Source organism: Cupressus sempervirens, chromosome 8 (genome assembly GCF_028749045.1).
Source record: "Cupressus sempervirens isolate cs-2001-9-10 chromosome 8, ASM2874904v1, whole genome shotgun sequence".
In the NCBI taxonomy this organism is placed as follows: domain Eukaryota; kingdom Viridiplantae; phylum Streptophyta; class Pinopsida; order Cupressales; family Cupressaceae; genus Cupressus; species Cupressus sempervirens.
Genome location: NC_143125.1, coordinates 586,315,204 through 586,336,515, shown reverse-complemented (window position 1 = coordinate 586,336,515; position 21,312 = coordinate 586,315,204). Strand labels below are relative to the sequence as shown.

Here is a 21,312-nt window from a genome sequence, read left to right as displayed (position 1 = left end):
TTACATCTTCTCGATACCTTCACCAAAACCAAATGTAAACATATCTATAGAAAAGGATATAAACTAGTTGATGAATTGGCTAATAAGGGTGCGGATGGTATAGTCATTAGGGATATTATACTATTATGAACATATATCTAGCCTATTTTATAATTTAGCACACTAGTGGTTAAATCCCATCTTACTTCAAGCTAAATTTGATTTCATCAATTTGGCTCCCATCTCCTTAGTTTTTCTAGTTTTAGCTATGGTTGTTATTTATAGGTAGTCTTACCATCTCAACTATAGTTTATAGATTGGTGCGTTCTTTCCAACTAATTACCTCACCCTATGAGTTGTCTTGTAACTTTATATCCAGCTTGTCCCTTTTCACTCCCCCTAACTCAAGCCCTTTTAAATCAGTTGTAAGTTTATCTCTGAGCGATCCTTTCTCTTATTATAAATCCCTATCATGATTATCAAAGATGCTTTATTCTAACATGCTCGGTTCAATATATATATTATATGATTCAGTTGTACTTCCATCAGCCAAATCTATTATTCTCATTGGAACAATATCATAGTTTGGTCTTTTGTCCTACAGCACTACTTTTGTTAGGCCTATGATTTTAATCATCTCTATCTCACTCATTATTGGTATAATAGCACTCAATTTTTTCCCTGTCACCTTACACTCTCCTCAACTTGTTATGATTACAGTGTTTATTGGAGGTCACCCCCTTTTAGGAACTCCAATTGCCTCTTGAATCTTCTGGCTCTTTCTAGTCATTTCCTTCTCCTTTTTAAAACTTTTCTTTAGGTATGTTATGGGGCGAAGTCTTCTTGTTCTTGGCTTGTTGGTTTCTGTTAAACCTGTGGAATTCTGTGTTTAGATCCCCTCTAGGATAGGATTAGATTGTCTTGATATGGACGCTGCAGTAGGTTCCATCAAGCCCGAACGTTGTAGTAGAATCTTTAATAATGTTGATGATATGACATGGCTTCCAGTTAACAGAGTGATAGGCGAAAACACTTCAATTTCAGTCACACCTGGAGATCCAATTGTGAGGTGATAGGGTGTTTTATTGCTTGCCTTATTCGAGCTAGGGTAAACCATTGGGATACCATCCATTTATGTGAGGTCATTTTTTATAAGACTTGGTTAAAAGGGTTGCACAATGCAGTTCTCAATATTAACAAGCGAATGGAAATCCCTTACCCAGAGGACTATATGACTTGGTTGGTAGGTAGTGTTGGTTCCCAAAACCACAGATTGGAAATCCAAGAGCCTGCCACTTCTCCGATAGGACTTCTCAATCAGTTCTGGCCAACGAACGGGAATCACCTTGATTCGCCTACACTTCAGGCTCCGTTACACCTAGGCGGGTAGACCTTCTCCTTGAACCAGATTACTTGGTTCAGAGCTTTTCTAAAGCGAATTTAAGCTTTGGAGTTCTCCGGCTGGCAAAGTCCTCGAACTTGATTAAAATGAAACTAGATGTTGAGTGTTTGAATTGAATGGATTGTAAAATATTTGTAAATAAGTGATTTGATACTTGTAGGAAGGAAGTTATAAATTTCCTGACTTCAATAATAGAAAGACCAATGCCTCTGCTCATTTGGGCATTAGAGTCAACTTCAGTGAATTTTCACATACAACTCTATAATGTTCTACGCAATTATACTGCCAACAATTAAATAATCAAGATATGACAGACCAGATATTATGCAATCTTAAATTAGTCCAGATTGAATTTTAACTCCTCTGGTAGGGAGACAAACTGGACATAGATACGGAAACAAATTGATATTCCACAATATCTGTGATGATCGAATTTAAATTGCTAAATGACCATGTCCACTTATTTGACATTTAAATTGTATACAGAATTCCAAAAAATAATTACAAAGGACGATTCATCTGCAATTTAAATCTCCAAGCCATTTAAAAATAAACAAAAGACATTTTATTTTATTATAAAAATAAAATAATTAAATTTATATTACAAGTCATATTTAAGCCCTTGTTCCTCCATACAAATAAATATAAAATGCTTCTTGAGAATATGATAGTTTCAATCTATCTTCTCAAATGAGATTTCCCCAATTTTTATATCTTTAATTACAAATGGTATGATGCTTCAACATGGAACATTGTCTCTTTTGCTTAAGGCAAATACTAACATATCAAAATCGTATCCTTTAAATATTCTAATGATTATCTAAAGAGCTGCTTAATAATAAGAAAATGGATTTCAAACTAATCCGAAGTTTGACCAAAAGGAAATTAAACATGGAGGTATCGAACTTGATGGCTGGAGGCTTATAACTACAACATTTCTTATCCCTTCATAGCTGCTTCCAATGCCGCTTGATACTTATCTATGTTGAATATCATCGTTGTGGAATTTTATGTAATACCATTAACATTTCCCAGTTGCCGTATTGCTTTTTTCCTTCTCTCCATACGCTTCTTTATCGTTGTTATGGGTATCTTTGAATTTCTTCTTCATATCCGTCATCTAAAGAAGTATTTGAATGTTCCTCCTTTTTTTGTATTCCTTCGATGCTAGGCTTGTGTTGGATTTTTTGTGCATGTTGACTACTCTTGGCGATGTGTTCACGAGACTTGTATATGAAACTGTTGCCACATATTCAAGGGTCCACACATGTTACGGTGTGTCATTTCCAAAACATCCAAACCATATTCTGCATACCTATTACCTATTTATTTGCTTTTGAGTAATGTACAAGTGATGAGTATTGTCAATGAATCATTCAAGTGACCGACCCCATTTCTTCAGGTTTGATGTTTCCTCCATCCTTGACTACATTTACAGTGAGACCTGCTCCCTGGATCCTTTGCTCATGTGGCATAGCACAGTGCTTCTTATACTATGAATTTATGGCAATGCCACATCTCTCCAATACACTAAAAGGCTCACAGTGATTTTAGTTTGTGGTCAACACCTCACCAACTCTTATTTACTGCCTTGGTTTGTGCATCTGTAAACTTCCATTGATCGTATTAACAAGAGGTTGGAAATTTAATACCATTTGATAATGATAAATATTCAATTGTAACTGTATGCAGATTCCAGAGTGATCTCTTGTCTTTTGTTGTTGTTGTGTCAAATATTATTCCACCATGGCACCAAACACTTATTATATTTTGACTTCTGCCATAACTGTCCAAGGTAGCTCCTCTGGAACAACACTCATCAGTTAATTCAAGGCATAGAGATTCAAGATTGGTTGTCGAGTAATGGAAACCATTGTCTCAATATTTCCTAATGTGATTGAAACATTTTCTGAGTGTATATTTTACTAATACTCTCAGATTTATTCATGGCGGAAATCTTCCCTCAGCTATGCAGACTCAAAAGAAAAATGCACCTCCTTAACCTTTTGTTCAAGTAACAGCATGACATCAACATGCTAATATGCCCATAGTAGGGTTGTGCCTAAATATTTGTTCGAGGATGATGTAACAGTCTGCAATCTGCGCACTAGGATTAAATGTGAAACATAACCGTCACCCACTTCTCCTCTACTTCACTGGAATGTTTTATACAAATGCCCTCTATGCTTCAAATCCTTTCATTAACAATATCACCAGTATGGAATCGTTTGCTTCAAATTTTGAATAATAAATAAATCTCTCAACCATATTAATTTTGAATTGCCTTTAATCCAGCAAAACTATGTTTTTTTCTATGTATGTTGATTTCACAGGATTTGAATCCAATCCAATGTAAACATTTTATAAAAATTGTTCTTCATAAAGGTTGAACTATTGGTATACTCAATTGTGTCCTCTTTATTCAACTGTATATAATGCTTTAGTCACATTTTGCAGTCATTAGGCCTCAGTCAAAACCTTTCAAATCATGCTCATGAAATATCAAGCCTCCTTTCCACATTAATGCTGACTCTTGTGATCTGGCTCATTAATAGCAATATTTAATCACGAGTCTCCAACATTCTCTTGATCAGTCTATTGTTTGAACTTTGAACATAAGTAGTGGGTAAGATCTGAAAATTCTTTGGCATGATAATTGGGACTCTAAAATTTGTCAAAATTTTAGAGTTCTATTAGGTAGTTTGAAGCATGCCAACATACTCATACGCCCAATCCTAAATGTGAGACAGATCCCAGACTTTGAGAGAGCTTGGCTAGAAATGGAAATGAATATCCATTTCCTCCTAAGGTGGTGCAATATCATTAAAGACAACAGCAATGTAATTTCCCCAATTTTAATAAAATACTTTAAATAATTAACGATCCCCAAAACTTAAATATTATTATTTGGACCTTTAATTATTTAATAAAGAGGCCCAATTTTTATTAATTATCTGTTGGTATTTCTCATGTCGGCATTCTTTGTAAACCCTCGGGAGTTTCTCTGAAAGGGGTATTTATGTGCAGCATGTAGGAAGTTGTTAGTATGTGATATGGATTATTTCTTTGTACTACAAATTCTTGTTGGAATTTCATATTGTTCACCATTTCGGAAGTGGAAGATCTTCCCTACTTGGCTATTCTAGTTTCGGTGGGATTCAACCCTCACCCTATTCCATCTTGTATTACTTTTCTTCGAATCTGGTGAATCTAGAGTGACATTTTTTGTTTTGCAAATATAATATTTTGAGTTCTGGCAATAAATTGTTATATCTTTGTGTTGACATACACTTCTATGTTTGACTATTATTTGGTGTATTCAGTGGATTATATATTCCCCTCGTCATCTCCAGCTCACTCCCTTCAGCACATTCCTCAAACAGCGTTGTGGCATCAAAACTTTCCCTCAAGCACTTTCCCTCAGGTGTTTCACTCGAGTACTTTCCCTCAGGACTATCCCTTAGGTGCTCTCCCTCAAATACTTTCCCTTAGGTACATTCCCTTAGGCACTTTTCCTCATGTGTTTCCCTCGAGTACTTTCCCTCGAGCACTTTCTATTGGGTGCTTTTCCTCGAACCTTTCCCTTGCACACTTTCCTCCCTCAGGTACTTTCCCTTGGGTACTTCCTATGAGTGCCTTCCCTCTAGAAAACTCGTGTCGTTGGAGAACATTACAGTGGTATCAAAGCTAGTGATCTTGCCAGCCTATCAAGTATTGATTTCAAATCATGGCACTGAGATGGGTTGGTTGATGCACTAAGAGAGCTAAGAATTAGTCAACAAAGGCTCTAAGAACGGGCGAAAGAAACACTCAACCTCTTGACATACACAAGGACATCGGTGACAATATTCATTCCTAGGGCAGAGCAACAGGAAATGCGGACTCCCACATTGGTTGAGATGTTGAAGAAAATCAAGCAAGATTCGGTGACATATCTCTAAAGGATTATATAGAATTATGAATGAGGTATCTATCATCTCAACACAATAAACTCTTCAACAATGATTTGAAGCAAGAGAATGATAAGTGGCTACAAGATGAAGTCATACAAGCACAAGAGGAAAATGAAGAGGCCAATATTGGTTAAAATGAAGATGATTTAGTAGCATTCAAACCTTTGAGTTAAAAGCACTGCAGCTGCATATTTCAAACATAGCTACTAAAAAGAGAGACTATGCTTCTTATTATTAGGAATAAGACCCTCTCACAACCAATAAGTAGGTAATGGGTACAGTAGAAGTAATTCAAATCTAAACACTCATTTGTTTAACTAAATCTTCTATCATTGACAGTTTTATAGTTTGGTAATTACAATATAAATAAACTTCTTTCCATCTTAAATTACACTACATTTAAGCACCCTTGTTCATATGTTTGAACTAACAATGAGCTTAGCCATAAGAGAGAATTGGGGATACGAATTGGGGCATCAAAGCAGCATGAAGCAATTATAATACTCTGGAACACGGAACAGCATTCAGCTAAGAAATGGTATATCAAAACTAGCAAAGTAAGATGTAACTATCAATTAATGTATGGGATGACATGTTTCCCCAAGCCCCCTAGCAAAAATCAGTGGCTATATTTGAATTTCTGATGTAATAATTTTATTAATCATATAAGAGAAGGAACGTCTTCTTATATCCTCTTCAATAAAGAAGAGGTAATTGTAGATACAAGTAGACAGGACGTTTGCGTCCAAGGCTAGAATGGGGGTTTTCTTCCCCGTTCTCTTTCCCCCAATGCCTGCATTTTGAATGGGGAAAACAAAATGTAAATAATTATTTTTTAAAATTAATAAAATATTGGCAAAAGCCCATTACTGATCAAAAAAACATGTCACTTAAAACGTGATAGATCTAGGCCCCCTTTTATGCACTTTTTGTCACTATTGTTGTGTCACCTAGGTGCAACTTTCAGAAGACCCTTCCATTTTAAACATTATTTCCACCTTGCAAGCACACTTCTATGGTGCTTTTCACTGAAATGAATGTTATCATAAACCCTAGGCGCCACAACATGTAATAACCCCAGCTAGTTAAAACTTTCACAATCTCCAAATTTCTTTCACAATCCAATGTTTTGACGTTTCATCAAACACTTTGCCAACAAACTTTTGATCCTACTATAATATTCCAGCTAGCTCTTAATTGAATCGATCTTACTTGTATTAACTTGTAATTTTCTCTGTATTTCAGAATGTAAGCTTATAACATTAATGCCTATAACCATGACAGATTTAAGAGAATTATCGCATCATATTCTAGCCAAAACAATAAACTGAAATGGGACTTCAAGAATTAGCAATTGGAATACATATAGCATCAGCAAAACATTGTTATGTATTAATTATAAATCAAACAAACCTGATTATTATGCTACTGTACATAATGCTGATGCCCAATCCTTTCAATGTGACTTCACAAGAGCTCCCAAATACCCACTGAAATGTATATATTGTTAAGAATATTAACCAAGATAAACCTACAGGTCTGACAGTACAAACTGTACTTCCTCTTAATAGTAATATATCTCTAGTGTTGGCATTTAATGATATATATATCTCTCCTATAGGTGCCAAGTTAGGAAGGGTTATGTCCCTTGAGGGACATACCCTTTAGAAAGGATATATAAGTAGGTTGTAAATGCAGATTATAGGACACACAGTTACAGCAGTCTGCTCCTATAAGCATTTTATATCCTGCAATTTATATCTGAGATTCTCTATCACAATAAAAGGTTAAATATTCAGTATTGTATCTGTATTATAATAAGCACTAATTTCGTCAATATTCATACTACTTAGAAGATCATTCTCAGCATATAAGACTGGATTAAAAGTCTGATTAAGAGATAAGGATTTAGCAGAAACTTTACATATATATGAATTGTAAGCACCAAGATCACCATACTTTAACAGTGGCTTCTTTTTACATATGCCCAACTAGGTATTGATAGGTGCAGCAGTGAGTGGACTTGCCAGTGATGGCATCCAAAATTTCAGTACGCAGCTCGCCCAGATGTTCAAAGGAAACCACACCCAAAAACCTCAGAGTCAAGCATTCAATGCATTTCCGGCAGGCACAAATAACAGACCAGAATTTGCCCAGATTTTGCACAGAAGATCATGCCAGAAATGATCAGTAATGGTGCCCCGCTCAAACAATTACACTCAGAATTTAATGTCCTCAATTTGCAAATCAAGAGCAATCAGCTACAACAATTGTGCCCTCCAAATTCAGATTGCAAGAAACCCAAACCACTTTACCTCAACAGCGGTAATAGAAGATAACACCGACAGATTCTCTCCTCAAGCCACCAATAAGCACAGTATGAGGAAACCAATTACAGACTTTGTGGTCAAACCCTTATACCTCAGCAAGGGGATTGAAATCACCAAACTCAGAAAACTCACACCAAGACAAAATAAAAGTATTAGACTATTGGATAATCTATTTGCTTCAAGAAGCCACCTTTTATAATGCACTTGGCTTCACCAACACACCAGCAATTAAAAGCTTCCATTAAATTCTTTAAATAGATAACTTTTCTAGCACATGGCTTCATGAAGTCACTTTTCATTTAAGAGACTTCAACTTTTAAATATAACAACTCTTGCACTTTATATTTAATACTTGACTTAGGCTTATGATCTTATAATTAATTATTAATAAATGGCCCCTTCCAATGATGACTCAACCCTCAACTTAAGTGACATTATAAAGTTAAATTATAACTTTATAATAAGCCATGCAATGATTTAATAATTTGTCCACTAAAATAATAATAACTCTCAAAATACTTATCTTTTAAATATATCGTCTGAAATAGGAGTAACTCCCCCATGTGACCAAATGCACTTTCCACAAACAGAAAGGGATCCTCTCAATCATCACCCGACTTACCGTAAATAGCAGGTGCATTAAACTAAGCCCAAACGAAGTCCAATTTAAATCAAACGAAGACTAAACTGGAACATACTAAATCGTGAAGAAGACAAGACCCTCCCATATCCAAGCCTCTGCCTCAGAAAACCCTCTATCCACAATAGTTAACCTGCGAGGATCACAATAATAGGCTAATCTCTGAAACTCTGATGCTAACAAAAATGGGGACATTACACACCATTTGCAATTGTCACTTGAAACACCCCTTATCACCTTCAAGCATACATTCTTCATATCTTTGTTAGTTGGCTTCCTTTTAACAAAACATTCTTCGTGTCTTCATGATTTCTGCCACTTACAAGTTAGGCGCACTTCTCCCCATGTTTTATGAGTCAACTTCTAATAAATACCACTTAAGTGCACATAAAGGCTATATATGTCACTTTAAAGATGAATTTGAAGTTAGATATATGAATCAGGTATTTTTGACATTTGAACTGATATATTCCTAATCTGACATGCTTTTATTCTTGTCACTTAAATGGATCTATTTTCTTTCCCAGGTCCACTTTAAGCTATGAATGCCACTTAAATGCCTTTAACTCTGCTGACGCACATCTATAGGCTACCCTTGTCACGTTACCACTATATAGATCTGTTTTTCTTGGTCCTTTGTGACCTAAATACCTCCCAGGAATACCTGTAAAAATACCATATATAAGATCCAAGTGCCTTTCTTGGCTATAACTGTCACTTGAATCATTCAACCACTGTCTAAGCAGTCAATACAGCTTCTTTTCCCATTCTGATAGAGGACCTATATCAGAGAGATTTGCTACTTATCAACACTAAGTGCCCTTTTCTGATGTCTTTGTTATTTGCCAAGCTTCTAGTCACATCACCTTGTTGCCTCTGCCACTAACACCTCAATCATAACAGTTCAGGTGCTCTTTCCAGCAGTTTGTAACACTTGGAATTACCTCATGTGCCAATTCTTTGTAATTACTGTCACCAAACAGCAGATCTTTACACTACTCCAGTCACGTTTATCTTCTCTACAATGCTTCTCAGATAGAATGATGATATAATGGGAAGTCCCAATCACTAAATAGACAGAATATCTTTCTATTTATGGACTAAACAGGGACAAAAAGATTTCACCGCTACTTCATAGAGATGCAACAATTGATAGAGAAGAAAATGCAGAGAGAAGACAACATATCACTTTTAGAGATTATTCCATAACACTGGAAGAAGCCATTTACCAGGCTCCACAACATGGCAGAGAAGTAATTCATCTGCTCTACATTCCTCATTAGGGATGATGGTAATAGCGCACAGTATCAGACTTGCAGACTTCCTTTGCTTCTGTAGTCATCCTGTTAGACACTTATCTCTTCCTAGTGCAAGAGACTGATAATCAGCTTTGAGACATTTGCAGCTGAAGGAATGTAAACTGTTTTAGATTTTTCAAACAGCCTAAGGCTTTTCCAAATGATGATGATCTCCTTGATTTTGGAATTCCAAGTTGTGATGTCAAAGATGGAACCCTTCTTTGAAAATGCTTAGTAAACAGAAAATAGAACCTTGATCTGTTTTCCAGATGCCATTTGAAGATTTCAATACTGTAAGTACATTGCCTTAAGGTGGAATTCCTAGAAGATGACATAGTAGTAGGTACATTTATTTCCATTCCAAATATGATCTGCAAAACACCAATATCCTTCATTCTCAACTGCAAATAACAAATTCATTATTGCAGAAAACAGAGGTCAGCATCCATCTTGATGGGAGGAGATTAACAGTGCCACCAAGGGTAAGACCAAATCAGACAAGAAATCCAATCAATTCTTCTTTTGATAGATCAGCAGTCCTAAGATCCCCATTAATAGTTGCAGCACTTACATACCTGAAGAAATGCATTCCATTCCTAAAGTACAATTTAGAGAATCAAATTAAATTATTCAGATGCAACTGTTTCTCAACTGCTTCATCATCAGAGGCACTATTTTTTCAGTAACAAGCTCCAAAATATCGATCGTGCCTGTCATGCACATATTTTCTTGGTCAGGAGGCATTGATTTAGATTGATTAAATTGTTGTTGAGCACTGCTCTTCTCCAAACAAGAGAGAATTGGAATGTTACTTGGTTTTTGGTTGTTGTCATGCCCCATAATGTCCTCAGTTGACTGTTCTATTTTGTGTCTGTATGAGAAAACGGAGCAACTTGTGGGGGGCTAAGATGAAATATTATTAAGATGCATCAATCTGAAAGCTTGGATAAAGCCTCTTTGATGGACAATCACCTGAGTTGATACTTTTTCACCGTAATGTCCCTGAGTTAAGCAAAGTCAGAATTGCCTCACTGTAGTGGTCTATTGGTTCTATATTTTGATAAACAAGAAAAAATTGAAATACAGACAGATTTTAAATAAAAAATTTAAAAATAAAGGATTGACCTGGATTTTCAGAGGGTTGGTTGCTTAAAATGCCTGAAAATTGGATTTGTCTTTCCATATGCATAGATGAACCCAAAGCAGTATTCTTACGATCACCACATGATGCTAAAGTCTCACACCATCCTCCACCCTATTGTTCAAAAGTGAAATGAGCAAAAAACAAAACAATATTTTACTCTTGCAAGAAAAAAAATATATACAAATATCCATCCAAATAATCAGTTAACTCTTTTGAAAAAGATGAATGATCTGATATGTTAAATGTGAACATAACATGTGAATGTCTGAAAACATTATGAATAATAAAAAATACACTCTCTATAAAACAAGAAATTTTTTATCTAAATAACACAGAGGGTTCCATAGTTAGCATGCTTCTGATTATTTTAGGAATCAGAATGTCATCAAAATAAGAGAATTCGTAAAAGTAGAAGCAATGATTTCATTAATACTGCAACTTGTTCTCACATTATATGGATATACATAAGCAAACATAAGAAAAATTGAAGATGAATGTGGAGGGTAATTTGAAGTTTCATTGTGTAATGACATTTCAGGACTTGAATATTATCATTTGAGCAGATTATGAATAACACATTATGAGGTATTTACAAAAATTATTTTATTGGCAGTTAGAGATTTATGAGTATCTGTGATGTCCCTTGGCCATCCTATGCAATTTGGAATTTGAATTCAATGTCTCGATGGATTTATTCAACCTGAGTTGTTATTCAAACTATTTCCAGCATCAATGACTTAGTGGCATAATCAACCAATAGAGAGCATATGGAGTGCTTTATAGGACTGAAAATGGAAGATGAAAATATGGCTCTTGGATATTTATGACGATTATTTCAATTTGCCTTTATACTTATGTAAGTTTATTCTGTATTGCTTATGGAGATGTATATGAAATATATATATATATTTAAATGATTGTCCCCAAGATAATGTGCATTGACAGTCTTATCCTGTCAGAAAGAATAGTGGTTCTTGATGTCTCCCAATTCTATGATCCAATTGCTCACATGAACCCTTCAAATAGGACAAATACATAATAAGCCCAATAAGAATACATGTATTAGTTTGAGAAGTATGTATTGTTCAAATCTGCAGTGTCTCTAATATCCTAATCTTTTGATGAAGTGTTTGTCCAAATATGATTATGTATGTAATTAGTAGTAACCGAGATTCCCTTGTAAAATGGGGAAATGTATTTATATATCTTGTAATTGGAGTAACAAGACACAATGCCCAAAAGATGTGTCTTAATAGTAAAACATTTCTGCACCTCTTTGTTACTAACACTTGCATTCTAGTTTAGTCATTTCCTTTTGTATGTGATGTTCCCTCTTTAACTGCGTCTAGTAGAGACTTGTGAGTCAGCTTATTATGGGGTCTTGTAGGCTGACAGGGTTGGATAGAGACCCAGTATGGTTATACAGTGTTGGGAATTTGGTATTCTGGCAGTTGTTGTTCAGTTTGGAGATGTTCCTTGTTTTTAGGAGGCAGTTCCTAAAATTATGGGGTTATTCCTACTTTTTAGGAGGGATGATCATGCCTAGGGTTGGATCTCCATGAGATGATTCCTTGAGTTCAATTTCAGAGGAATCGGGTTTGTTTCCTAAGTTTTAGGAGCATCCCTAGATTTTAGGGATGAGATTGCCAGTGGATCCTTGATTTCCGACTTCAGTCACAGACAGGTGACAGAATGATTTCATGGTTTGTGGTGTCATTGGGACATTTTGTAGCTACTTGGGTTATATTTTTAATATTTCCTAAGTTAGCGTTTAATAAGTTATAGCCATTTTGGAGTAATAAGGGGTTTTTGGCCTCATCTGGATGCACATCCCTTGGTGTAATAGCTCGTTGGAAAGGTCTTGAACTTTTCTAAATATTTCTCTTTTGACTCAGAGCATTTTGGTGAACAGATTTCTTTCTATTGGGAAAAAGGTCATTTTTTGAATACTTGATCACTTAAAAAATGAGAAATATATTATTTTATAACCCAATGCCACATGGAGACACTTTTCGGGTTCGAGCTAAGTATGGTGGGTTATAAGGAGGTAAAGACAAAGTTCTAAGGCATTATTGACATATTACATCTTGGATTTGTGATTTGGGCTCTAATTGCGCTTTCAGCACTTGGGATGCCAACCCCACTCGCTTTGCCTGTTTGGGACGTAGCCCTCAAAACAATGGTTTGGATTTGTTGTAGTCAGAAGCATCTTGGAGATTGTGCATTGTTTCTTCTGGGGAACATAGTATTGAGTCATAGTTTTAGCTGGGGTTTGGGCATTCTATCCACGTGTGGGCACTTTGCAGCTGTACGGCAGCACCTGGCAGCCATATTCTTTCCCACATGCAGCATTTGAGAGCTGGAACTTGGTCGTAGCTTCCTTCTAGGCTCATATTTCTCCTTCACGCCTTCAGGTTGGGTTTATCCTTGGTTGTAATCATCTGGATATTATTGTAAATCTTCATCTGGTTACAAATTAGGCTTTATATTCAAAAATCTGCTTGAAGAGAAATTGCTTTGGTTGTATTTGGAATACATTTTCAAAACTGGTTCATGTTATTGTACTTCTATTATTACTTATTGCAAAATCATCAAAAACATAAAACAATCAAACCCTTCTGCAACTTCCGTCTAGCTCTGTAAGAAAATTTTAATAAATAGGGAAAACAAATTTAAAAATAATAAAATTACAGCAGATCAGCAAAAGAGATCCATCAGGGATCTTTCATTGTATGTGGTCAGATGACTAATTTGTGACTGGCAATTAGATCGTTCTTATTATGTATCTTGTTATTTAGTTGATATCTATCATACATCCTCATCAATTAGGCTCGTGTACTTATTGCTTACTCTTCTTAATCATCAATGCATAAGAGTTTTTCCCTTAATCAATGTTGTTAAATAATGTTCAGAGTTCAATGATTATCGCTTCTGTATAAAACATAATAGTTAATCATATGTTGTTCCTCCTTAATGTTGTTTCTAGAAGCTATCTTAATGCCCAATATAATTGTTGTTCATTGTTTTTTTGCCTATTATCACTGGTTTTTATCCATCACTGCAGTACACTATTGGTTGTTCACGTGGATTTAGAATATGATTTTTTATTATAATCGCAATATAAAAATACTAAAATATATTTAATTTGGAATGAAAGTATAGTGATTAGAATATACGTGTTTCTATCTATTTTGTAAGTACATTATATTATATTTTATAATGAATTATATCATTATTATGTTCGTTCATCATTATAATATAATATATCAATTCATATATTATATATTCTTTTATTATAATAACAATATTAAATGTAGTACATGTAATAATAAATTATGTTGTAATTCATTTTTTTTTATTTAATCCTTATTATCATTAAATTGGTCTCTGGAAAGGGGACATTACAGTATCAGTCTTCTTATAGTTAAGAAGTTATAGTTTTGAATTTTCAACACATAATTGTACCCATACTTGTATACAAGGAAAAAAAAAGCCATACCTGCACCTCAACTAAAATCGGCAACTTTGAGTTATAATGATCAAGATCACAAAATATATTATTACAACTCAAAACTTTGCAGCTAAATCTAGAAAAAAAAATAAGAAATTGAAATAATGTGGATAAAAGACAAGCCTGAAAATTTATGGAAAGAAATACATTTAAACCATTACTTTAAAATCAATTAGGTCAAGTAAATTACCCTGTCCTAAACCTAAGCCTAATGTGTGATGACTCCATTTTAGCTCACCATGGTTTGCAGTTTGGATTAGCCTATCAATGGCCCTCGTAGGCTAAGTTGGATGGCTAGAGGGTCTCAGAAGAATTAGAGGCCAATTCCCATTCAAGAGGACAGTAGTGATCAAGATTGCTCTTTGTTTGGTTCAGTTTGGCAGTGGCATACTTAGTATTTATTTTAGGCAATTTACGGTTTCTATCTTTAGCAGAGCACTTGAATAGGTTATATTGCAGTGTTAAGACTTGACACCCTTGGCTTGAACAACTATTTGGGGACATACTATTTATAGTAAGTCGATTTTGTAAAGATGCTACTTTAAGCAAAGCACTTGGATGTCTAGCATTTGCAGTGTATATCTGGATTTATTATTAGTTCCATGGAGAACATTTTATAGCCCATGTTCCCAGTTATTTTATTATTGATAAAGTCACACTTTATTAATAATATATTATAAAGGCCAATTACAATATAATAAAGTGATTGGGGCCAAGTTATGTAATTAATTAAATGATTCAAAAAGGTGCCCTGTAAAGTTTTAATATGCTGAGGTCTTCTTATTGGTGTAAATTTCAATGTCAATGTATCTTGGTAATGCAGAATTGCATTACAGTGTGGTAATGTTTATACTCTAATTTCTTGATGTTGTTTTTTAGAATGAGATAATGTATTTGAAGGAAGAAAACTAAAATATAATTTAAACCGATATATATAATAGTCTGCGATGAGAGAGTATGATTGCCGTTGTTATTGATCAACTTCTCATCACAGACCATACTATATATGTGTGTACAAAAGGGAATAGACACAGTGGACAATCATATTGATTGGTTACAATATTACAACCCGACAGTCACAATGATTTGTATAATAATAATCTGCCGATAACAATCACGATGTTTGGTAAGTATATGAATTATTATATGTCGATAATAAAGTCTTTGTGTGAGTATAATGTGCTGTCGGCAGTTGGATTACATACAAATGATTAATGTAACATTTCATTGCTTAGATTCTTAATATAATCTTAAGTATATATCTATATGTATACATACATACATACATACATACATACATACATACATATATATATATATATATATATAATGATAAGATATATATATATATATATACAATTAATGAATCAATTATGTAATATTAACTTGAGTATAGATCTTCAGATTCTATACAAATAAAAAATATAGATACAATTTCACACAAGCTAACATTCTTAACACTCCCTCTTTAGCATGGGAAATTGAAATAAGTTTAACTTACACAATAAGGTGTAATCATCATTATGTTTTAAACTAATAAAGAGAAATAAAAAACATAAAGGATTTTCATGGTGTCCGGCAAGATCGCCCAAAGACACATGAAGGTTATCAATGTGTCTGGCAAAATCCGACCCGAACAACAAGGATAACCCTAACTTCTAAATAATGGGTTTTCATGGTGTCTAGCAAGATCCGGCCCAAAGAACCATGGAAGTTATCAATGTGTCCAGCAAAATCCAGCCCAAAGAACAAAGATAACACTAAATTCAACCATTGTTTGAAGACAGATCAACTAAAATAAAGTCGTCACTTCATAATAGGATCAGAACACACGAAAGGTCGTCACCTTTCACAAGAAAAGTCGTCACTTTTCACAATACAAGCTTGCAAGAAAAAAATAATTAATGAATATTAGATAATAAATTATTTACAATAAAATCATACCAAATTTTCCTCAGAAGTACACAATTTTCAACTTCGCAAGCGGTTTGGTGAAAATATCAGCATTTTGTTCATTTGTACTGATATAACTTAATTTAATGATATCTCTGTCGACCATGTCTCTTATGTAGTGATAGGGAGTCTCGATATGCTTTGATCGATTGTGGAAAACTGGATTTTCTGACAACTTCATACAGCTTTGATTATCACAATGAATCACTGTAGGTTTTAGAGGTTTTCCAAATAGCCCAAATAGTAGTTTCCTTAACCAAACTGCTTCACGTACTCCCATGGAAGCAACTACATACTCAGCTTCAGTAGAACTCAAGGCAACAACTAGTTGTTTTTTATTGAACCAAGATATCACGGCTGACCCAAGACTGAAGCAACAACCTGTAGTACTTTTTCGGTTAGAGGAGCAACCTACCCAATCTGGATCAGTATATCCTTCCAGATTTATCTCAACGTTCTCATACTTTAATCTGAAGCCAATAGATCCTCGTAAATATCTCAAGATATGTTTTGCAGCCATCAGGTGAATCTTCTTAGGTTTACACATAAAATGACTAAGGACATTTGTAGCATAGCATATGTCAGGTCTGGTATTCACAAGATACATAAGAGATCCAATTATCTGTTTGAAGAGAGTGGGATCAATGTCCTCAGATTTTGATGCTTCTTCTTTTAGCTTGTGTAAGTTTGTTTCCATCGGAGTAGATAAGGGCTTACTATCCATCATTCCAAATCTAGTCAGAATATCTTGAGTGTACTTTCCTTGATGTAAGAAAATGTAGTCTTTCTTCTTATTAACTTATAATCCCAAGAAGTAGTGTAGTAACCCTAAATCTTTCATTTCAAATTCAGCTACCAGATCTTGTTTACATTTTTCAATTAATTTATCATCACCTGTTATTAGCAAGTCATCAACGTATAGAACAAGTATTAGCATCTCATCATTTGAGGTTTTGAAGTATATGTTTGAGTCGGCTTCATTTTTTGAGTATCCAAGTTTGGATAGATAGTTGTCTATCCTTTCATACCAAGCTCGAGGAGCCTGTTTGAGACCATAGAGTGCTTTCTTGAGTTTACATACATACAATTTTTTATCTTTTATGGTGAACCCTTCAAGTTGTTCTATGTAGACTTCTTCATTAATGACTCCATTTAGGAATGCACTTTTTACATCTATTTGATGAATCTTCAATTCTTTTAATGCTACAATTGCAATAATTGTTCTTACAGAAGTGTAACGAGCTACTGGAGCAAAAGTTTCTTCATAGTCAATGCTAGCTTTCTGAGAAAATTCTCGAGCAACAAATCTAGCTTTGTGTTTTTCAATACTTCCATCAACGGCGTATTTGATTTTGTATAACCATTTTGAAGATACAATTGTTTTGTCTTTAGGCCTAGTTAAAATATCCCAAACATTGTTCTGAATTATGGAACTATATTCTTCTACTATGGCATCTTTCCACTCTTGTGATTTTAGGGCTTCTTCAGCTGTTGATGGTTCAGTTTTGTTTAGCTCAGTTATAAGAGCAGTGTAACATGATTGATTTCGAGTTCTCTTGTTTTCTTTTGAGATCTCATCTGGTTCTACATTGTTTTCTTCAAGCATCTTCCTTGCCCATAATGGTCTTTTCTTCCCATTAGTTATATCTGGTTCTCTTTCTTCAGATGTGTGCTTCCTCTGATTTTTAGTTTGTCTAATTTCCTCATCGTCTGAGTTTGGTTCATCTTCTATGCTGGTTGAAAGTTTTAAAGCTGAGTCCTCTTCAAAAATTACATCTCTACTTATTTCAACTGATCTTTGTCCAAGAATATAAATTCTATAACCCTTGGAATTTTCACTATATCCTATAAATATACCTCTCTTCCTCGAAGGTTCAAGTTTAGTCCTCTTTTATTTGGGTATGCGTATATAGACTGGACATCCGAATATTCTAAGATGACTTAAATCTGGTTTGGTCCCTAAGAAGACTTCTTCAAGTGTGGCATTATTTAGAATTGAATGTGGACATCTATTTTGAATGTATACTGTTGTTTTAGAAGCTTCTACCCAAAATGATACATGCATATTTTGATCATGTAACATACCTTTTTTAGCTTCAATGATGGTTCTATTTTTTCTCTCTGCGAGTCCATTTTGTGGAGGATTATAAGGTACTGTATACTCCCTCTTAATCCCAATAGAATTACAAAAACTTTTGAAGATTTCAAATGTATATTCTCCTCCATTGTTTGATCTTAAAGTTATAATCCTTTTACTTGTCTGATTTTCTACTAATGCTCTGAAGATTTTAATTTTAATAGAACTTCATTTGATTCTTTGACTTTCAAGAAATAGATCCAGATCTTTCTAGAAAAATCATCAATGAAGGATATATAATAAAGGAAACCTAGTGATGGTGTGGGCATGGGTCCACAAAGGTATGAGTGGACTATTTCCAAGACTGATTTTGACTTATGTTCACTAGAGGGAAAAGGTTGTTTTATGATTTTCCCTAGAGCACACCCTTTGCAAGTTCCTATATGAGATGAGTCTAGTTTAGGAGTACTAGAAGTGATCTTATCTAAATTAGGAAGTGAACTAAACCCAATGTGCCCAAGTCGTCTATGCCATAATTCATTAACATTAGATGTTTCAAGACTAAGGGCTTGTGTTTGACTATTGCTTAATCTATATAATGTTCCAAATCTGGACCCTATGATAATAGCACTTTTCATATTTGAGTTGTTAGGCCAGTATAGTACTTTGTCTTTGTTGAAGGTGACATGATATCTATCATCAGTTAGACTTGAGATAGAAATTAGGTTTCTCTTTATGCCTGGTACAAACAAAACATCTTTAAGATTAAGTGTAGTTCCATCTTTTAATTTTATAGAACAGGTTCCAGTACCTTTTACAGGATAGGTAGAGTTGTCTCCAATTGTAACTCCTTCAATGATATAAGGTCCAAATGTATCAAACATATCTCTGAATCTAGAGATGTGACGGGATGCACCACTGTCTACGATCCAAGCTTCTTTATTTGAATTTACTTCACTTGAAAGTGCAGAATAGTATAGTTGATTTTCATTTTCTTTTGTTTCAGCAAGAGAGGCTAGAATTTTCTCTCTGTGGACAGTTTCTGAAGGTGTGTCCTATCTTCTCACACTTATAACACTTAACTTGAGAATGATCTTTATCTTTAAAATTCTTTTTATTATTATTGAATTTTCTTTTATTGAATTTCCTCTTTCGTTTATTCGAGACAGTGTGAAGAGCTTGATTTTCTCTCTCTTGATTTGAAGTGATTCCTCTAGAGATTAACCTTGATTCTTCTGCTATGCATTCATTTTTCAACTGATCAAAAGTAGGAATTGAAGGTCTGCTTACCACTTGTATGAAGGTATCCCAAGACATTGGAAGCCCTCTCAGAGCTATTAATGAAAGTTCTTGATCTTCTATTTTGTTTCCAATGGAAGATAATTGTTTCTTTGTTTCAAAAATTTTCTCAAAATAAGAGTGAATAGAATCTCCTTTTTCCATTTTAATATTTAGTAATTGAGATTTTAAGGTGATTAGTCTACTTGAGTTATTTATCCCAAATGTATTTTTTATGATCTTGAATACTTCATATGCACTTTTGATATCTGATATTGCTCTTTAACTGAATCAACAATGATTTTCCTTGCTTTATTATTACGTCTTTTCCAGGTGAGTCTTTCGGATTCATCTTGAGGTATTGGGATATCTTTTTCAATGTAGTTTTCTAGTTCCAGTTCTTCTAGAATCGTAATGATACGGGTTTTCCAAGAGAAAAAATTTGATGCACCTTCAAGTCTATCTTCCACTCTGACGTATTTGTCATTATTTCTTCCCTCAGTCGAAATTTGAGATTTCTCTACCAATTTGGCTCTGATACCATGTAAAGTTTTAATATGCTGAGGTCTTCTTATTGGTGTAAATCTCAATTTCAATGTATCTTGGTAATGCAGAATTGAATTATAGTGTGGTACTGTTTATACTCTAATCTCTTGATGTTGTTTTTTAGAATGAGATAATGTATTTGAAGGAAGAAAACTAAAATATAATTTAAACTGATATATATAATAGTCTACGATGAGAGAGTATGATTGTCGTTGTTATTGATCAACTTCTCATCGCAGACCATACTATATATGTGCGTACAAAAGGGAATAGACATGGTGGACAGTCATATTGATTGGTTACGATGGTATTACAACCCGACAGTCACAATGATTTGTATAATAATAATCTGCCGATAACAATATCTCCAGTCACGATGGTTGGTAAGTATATGAATTATAAATGAGACGAAATCTTCCACAAGGATAGACTTGGAGCAAAATATAGAAAGTTTACCTTTTTGTTGATTTATTCTCTTTGCTTTGTGTTTTATGCAGGAGTTGTGCACAAAGGAAGTTACTAAAATAAGTTGTAAATGCGTTAAATGTAGACACTTTAGAAATTGTTTCCTTTTGCATGAGAGAAGTGTTTAAAGAGCATTGTAATACTGTCGGAGTTATTCTAGATTTAGATTTCACAGCTGATTACTCTTGGAGAGCTTTGGCTTTGGAGATTCTATTGTAATTGTTGTTGCTCATAATACAAAGGGTTTTCCCACATATATATGGTGTTATGTGTTTATCTACATAATCTATTTTCTATATGTGTTTATTTAGTTTGTAATAGCTCAAGGATTTATGAAAAATTTCACCATTATCTCTCCTGTTAGATTTAACATTTGGAAGTATTTTCGTACTTGGCTTCTTTGCAATTGATTAGAACCTGGCCAGCTTTGTTATTGTTGTTGGGTAGAAGGGTTTTTTGTGTTAATCTAGTTTTAGTGGCAGTTTTGCGGTAGAATTTTTCATAATCTTATTACAGGTTAGATATGGCAAGCACATCCAGCAGAGTAGAAATGGACAAATTTAATCGCAGCAATTTTGCGTTGTGGAAACTCAAAATGGAGGGCATGCTTGAAATAACATATCCAGGCCCTCTAACACAGCTTTGCTCTTAGTTAATGTTAGGCCCAATTACAATATTCACAGCAAATAATTATTCAATATCCTTTGCGTAGACTTTCGCAAAGAAGGAATTTATT

General features: G+C 34.3%; 1 protein-coding gene across 3 annotated transcripts in view; it reads right to left on the bottom strand.

Moving 5' to 3' along the window:
* The window catches only part of LOC149543799 (pectin acetylesterase 3-like), a 293,789-nt gene that overhangs the window by 207,942 nt on the left and 64,535 nt on the right, over positions 1-21,312 (bottom strand). For all 3 annotated transcript variants that reach the window (XR_016355683.1, XM_089798482.1, XM_089798481.1), the window contains exon 4: positions 10,728-10,857. Coding sequence is in view for 2 of the 3 variants with exons in the window: in XM_089798482.1 (XP_089654608.1) it covers positions 10,728-10,857 (130 nt within the window). In the remaining variant the exon portion in view is untranslated. The remainder of the gene's footprint in view (positions 1-10,727; positions 10,858-21,312) is intronic.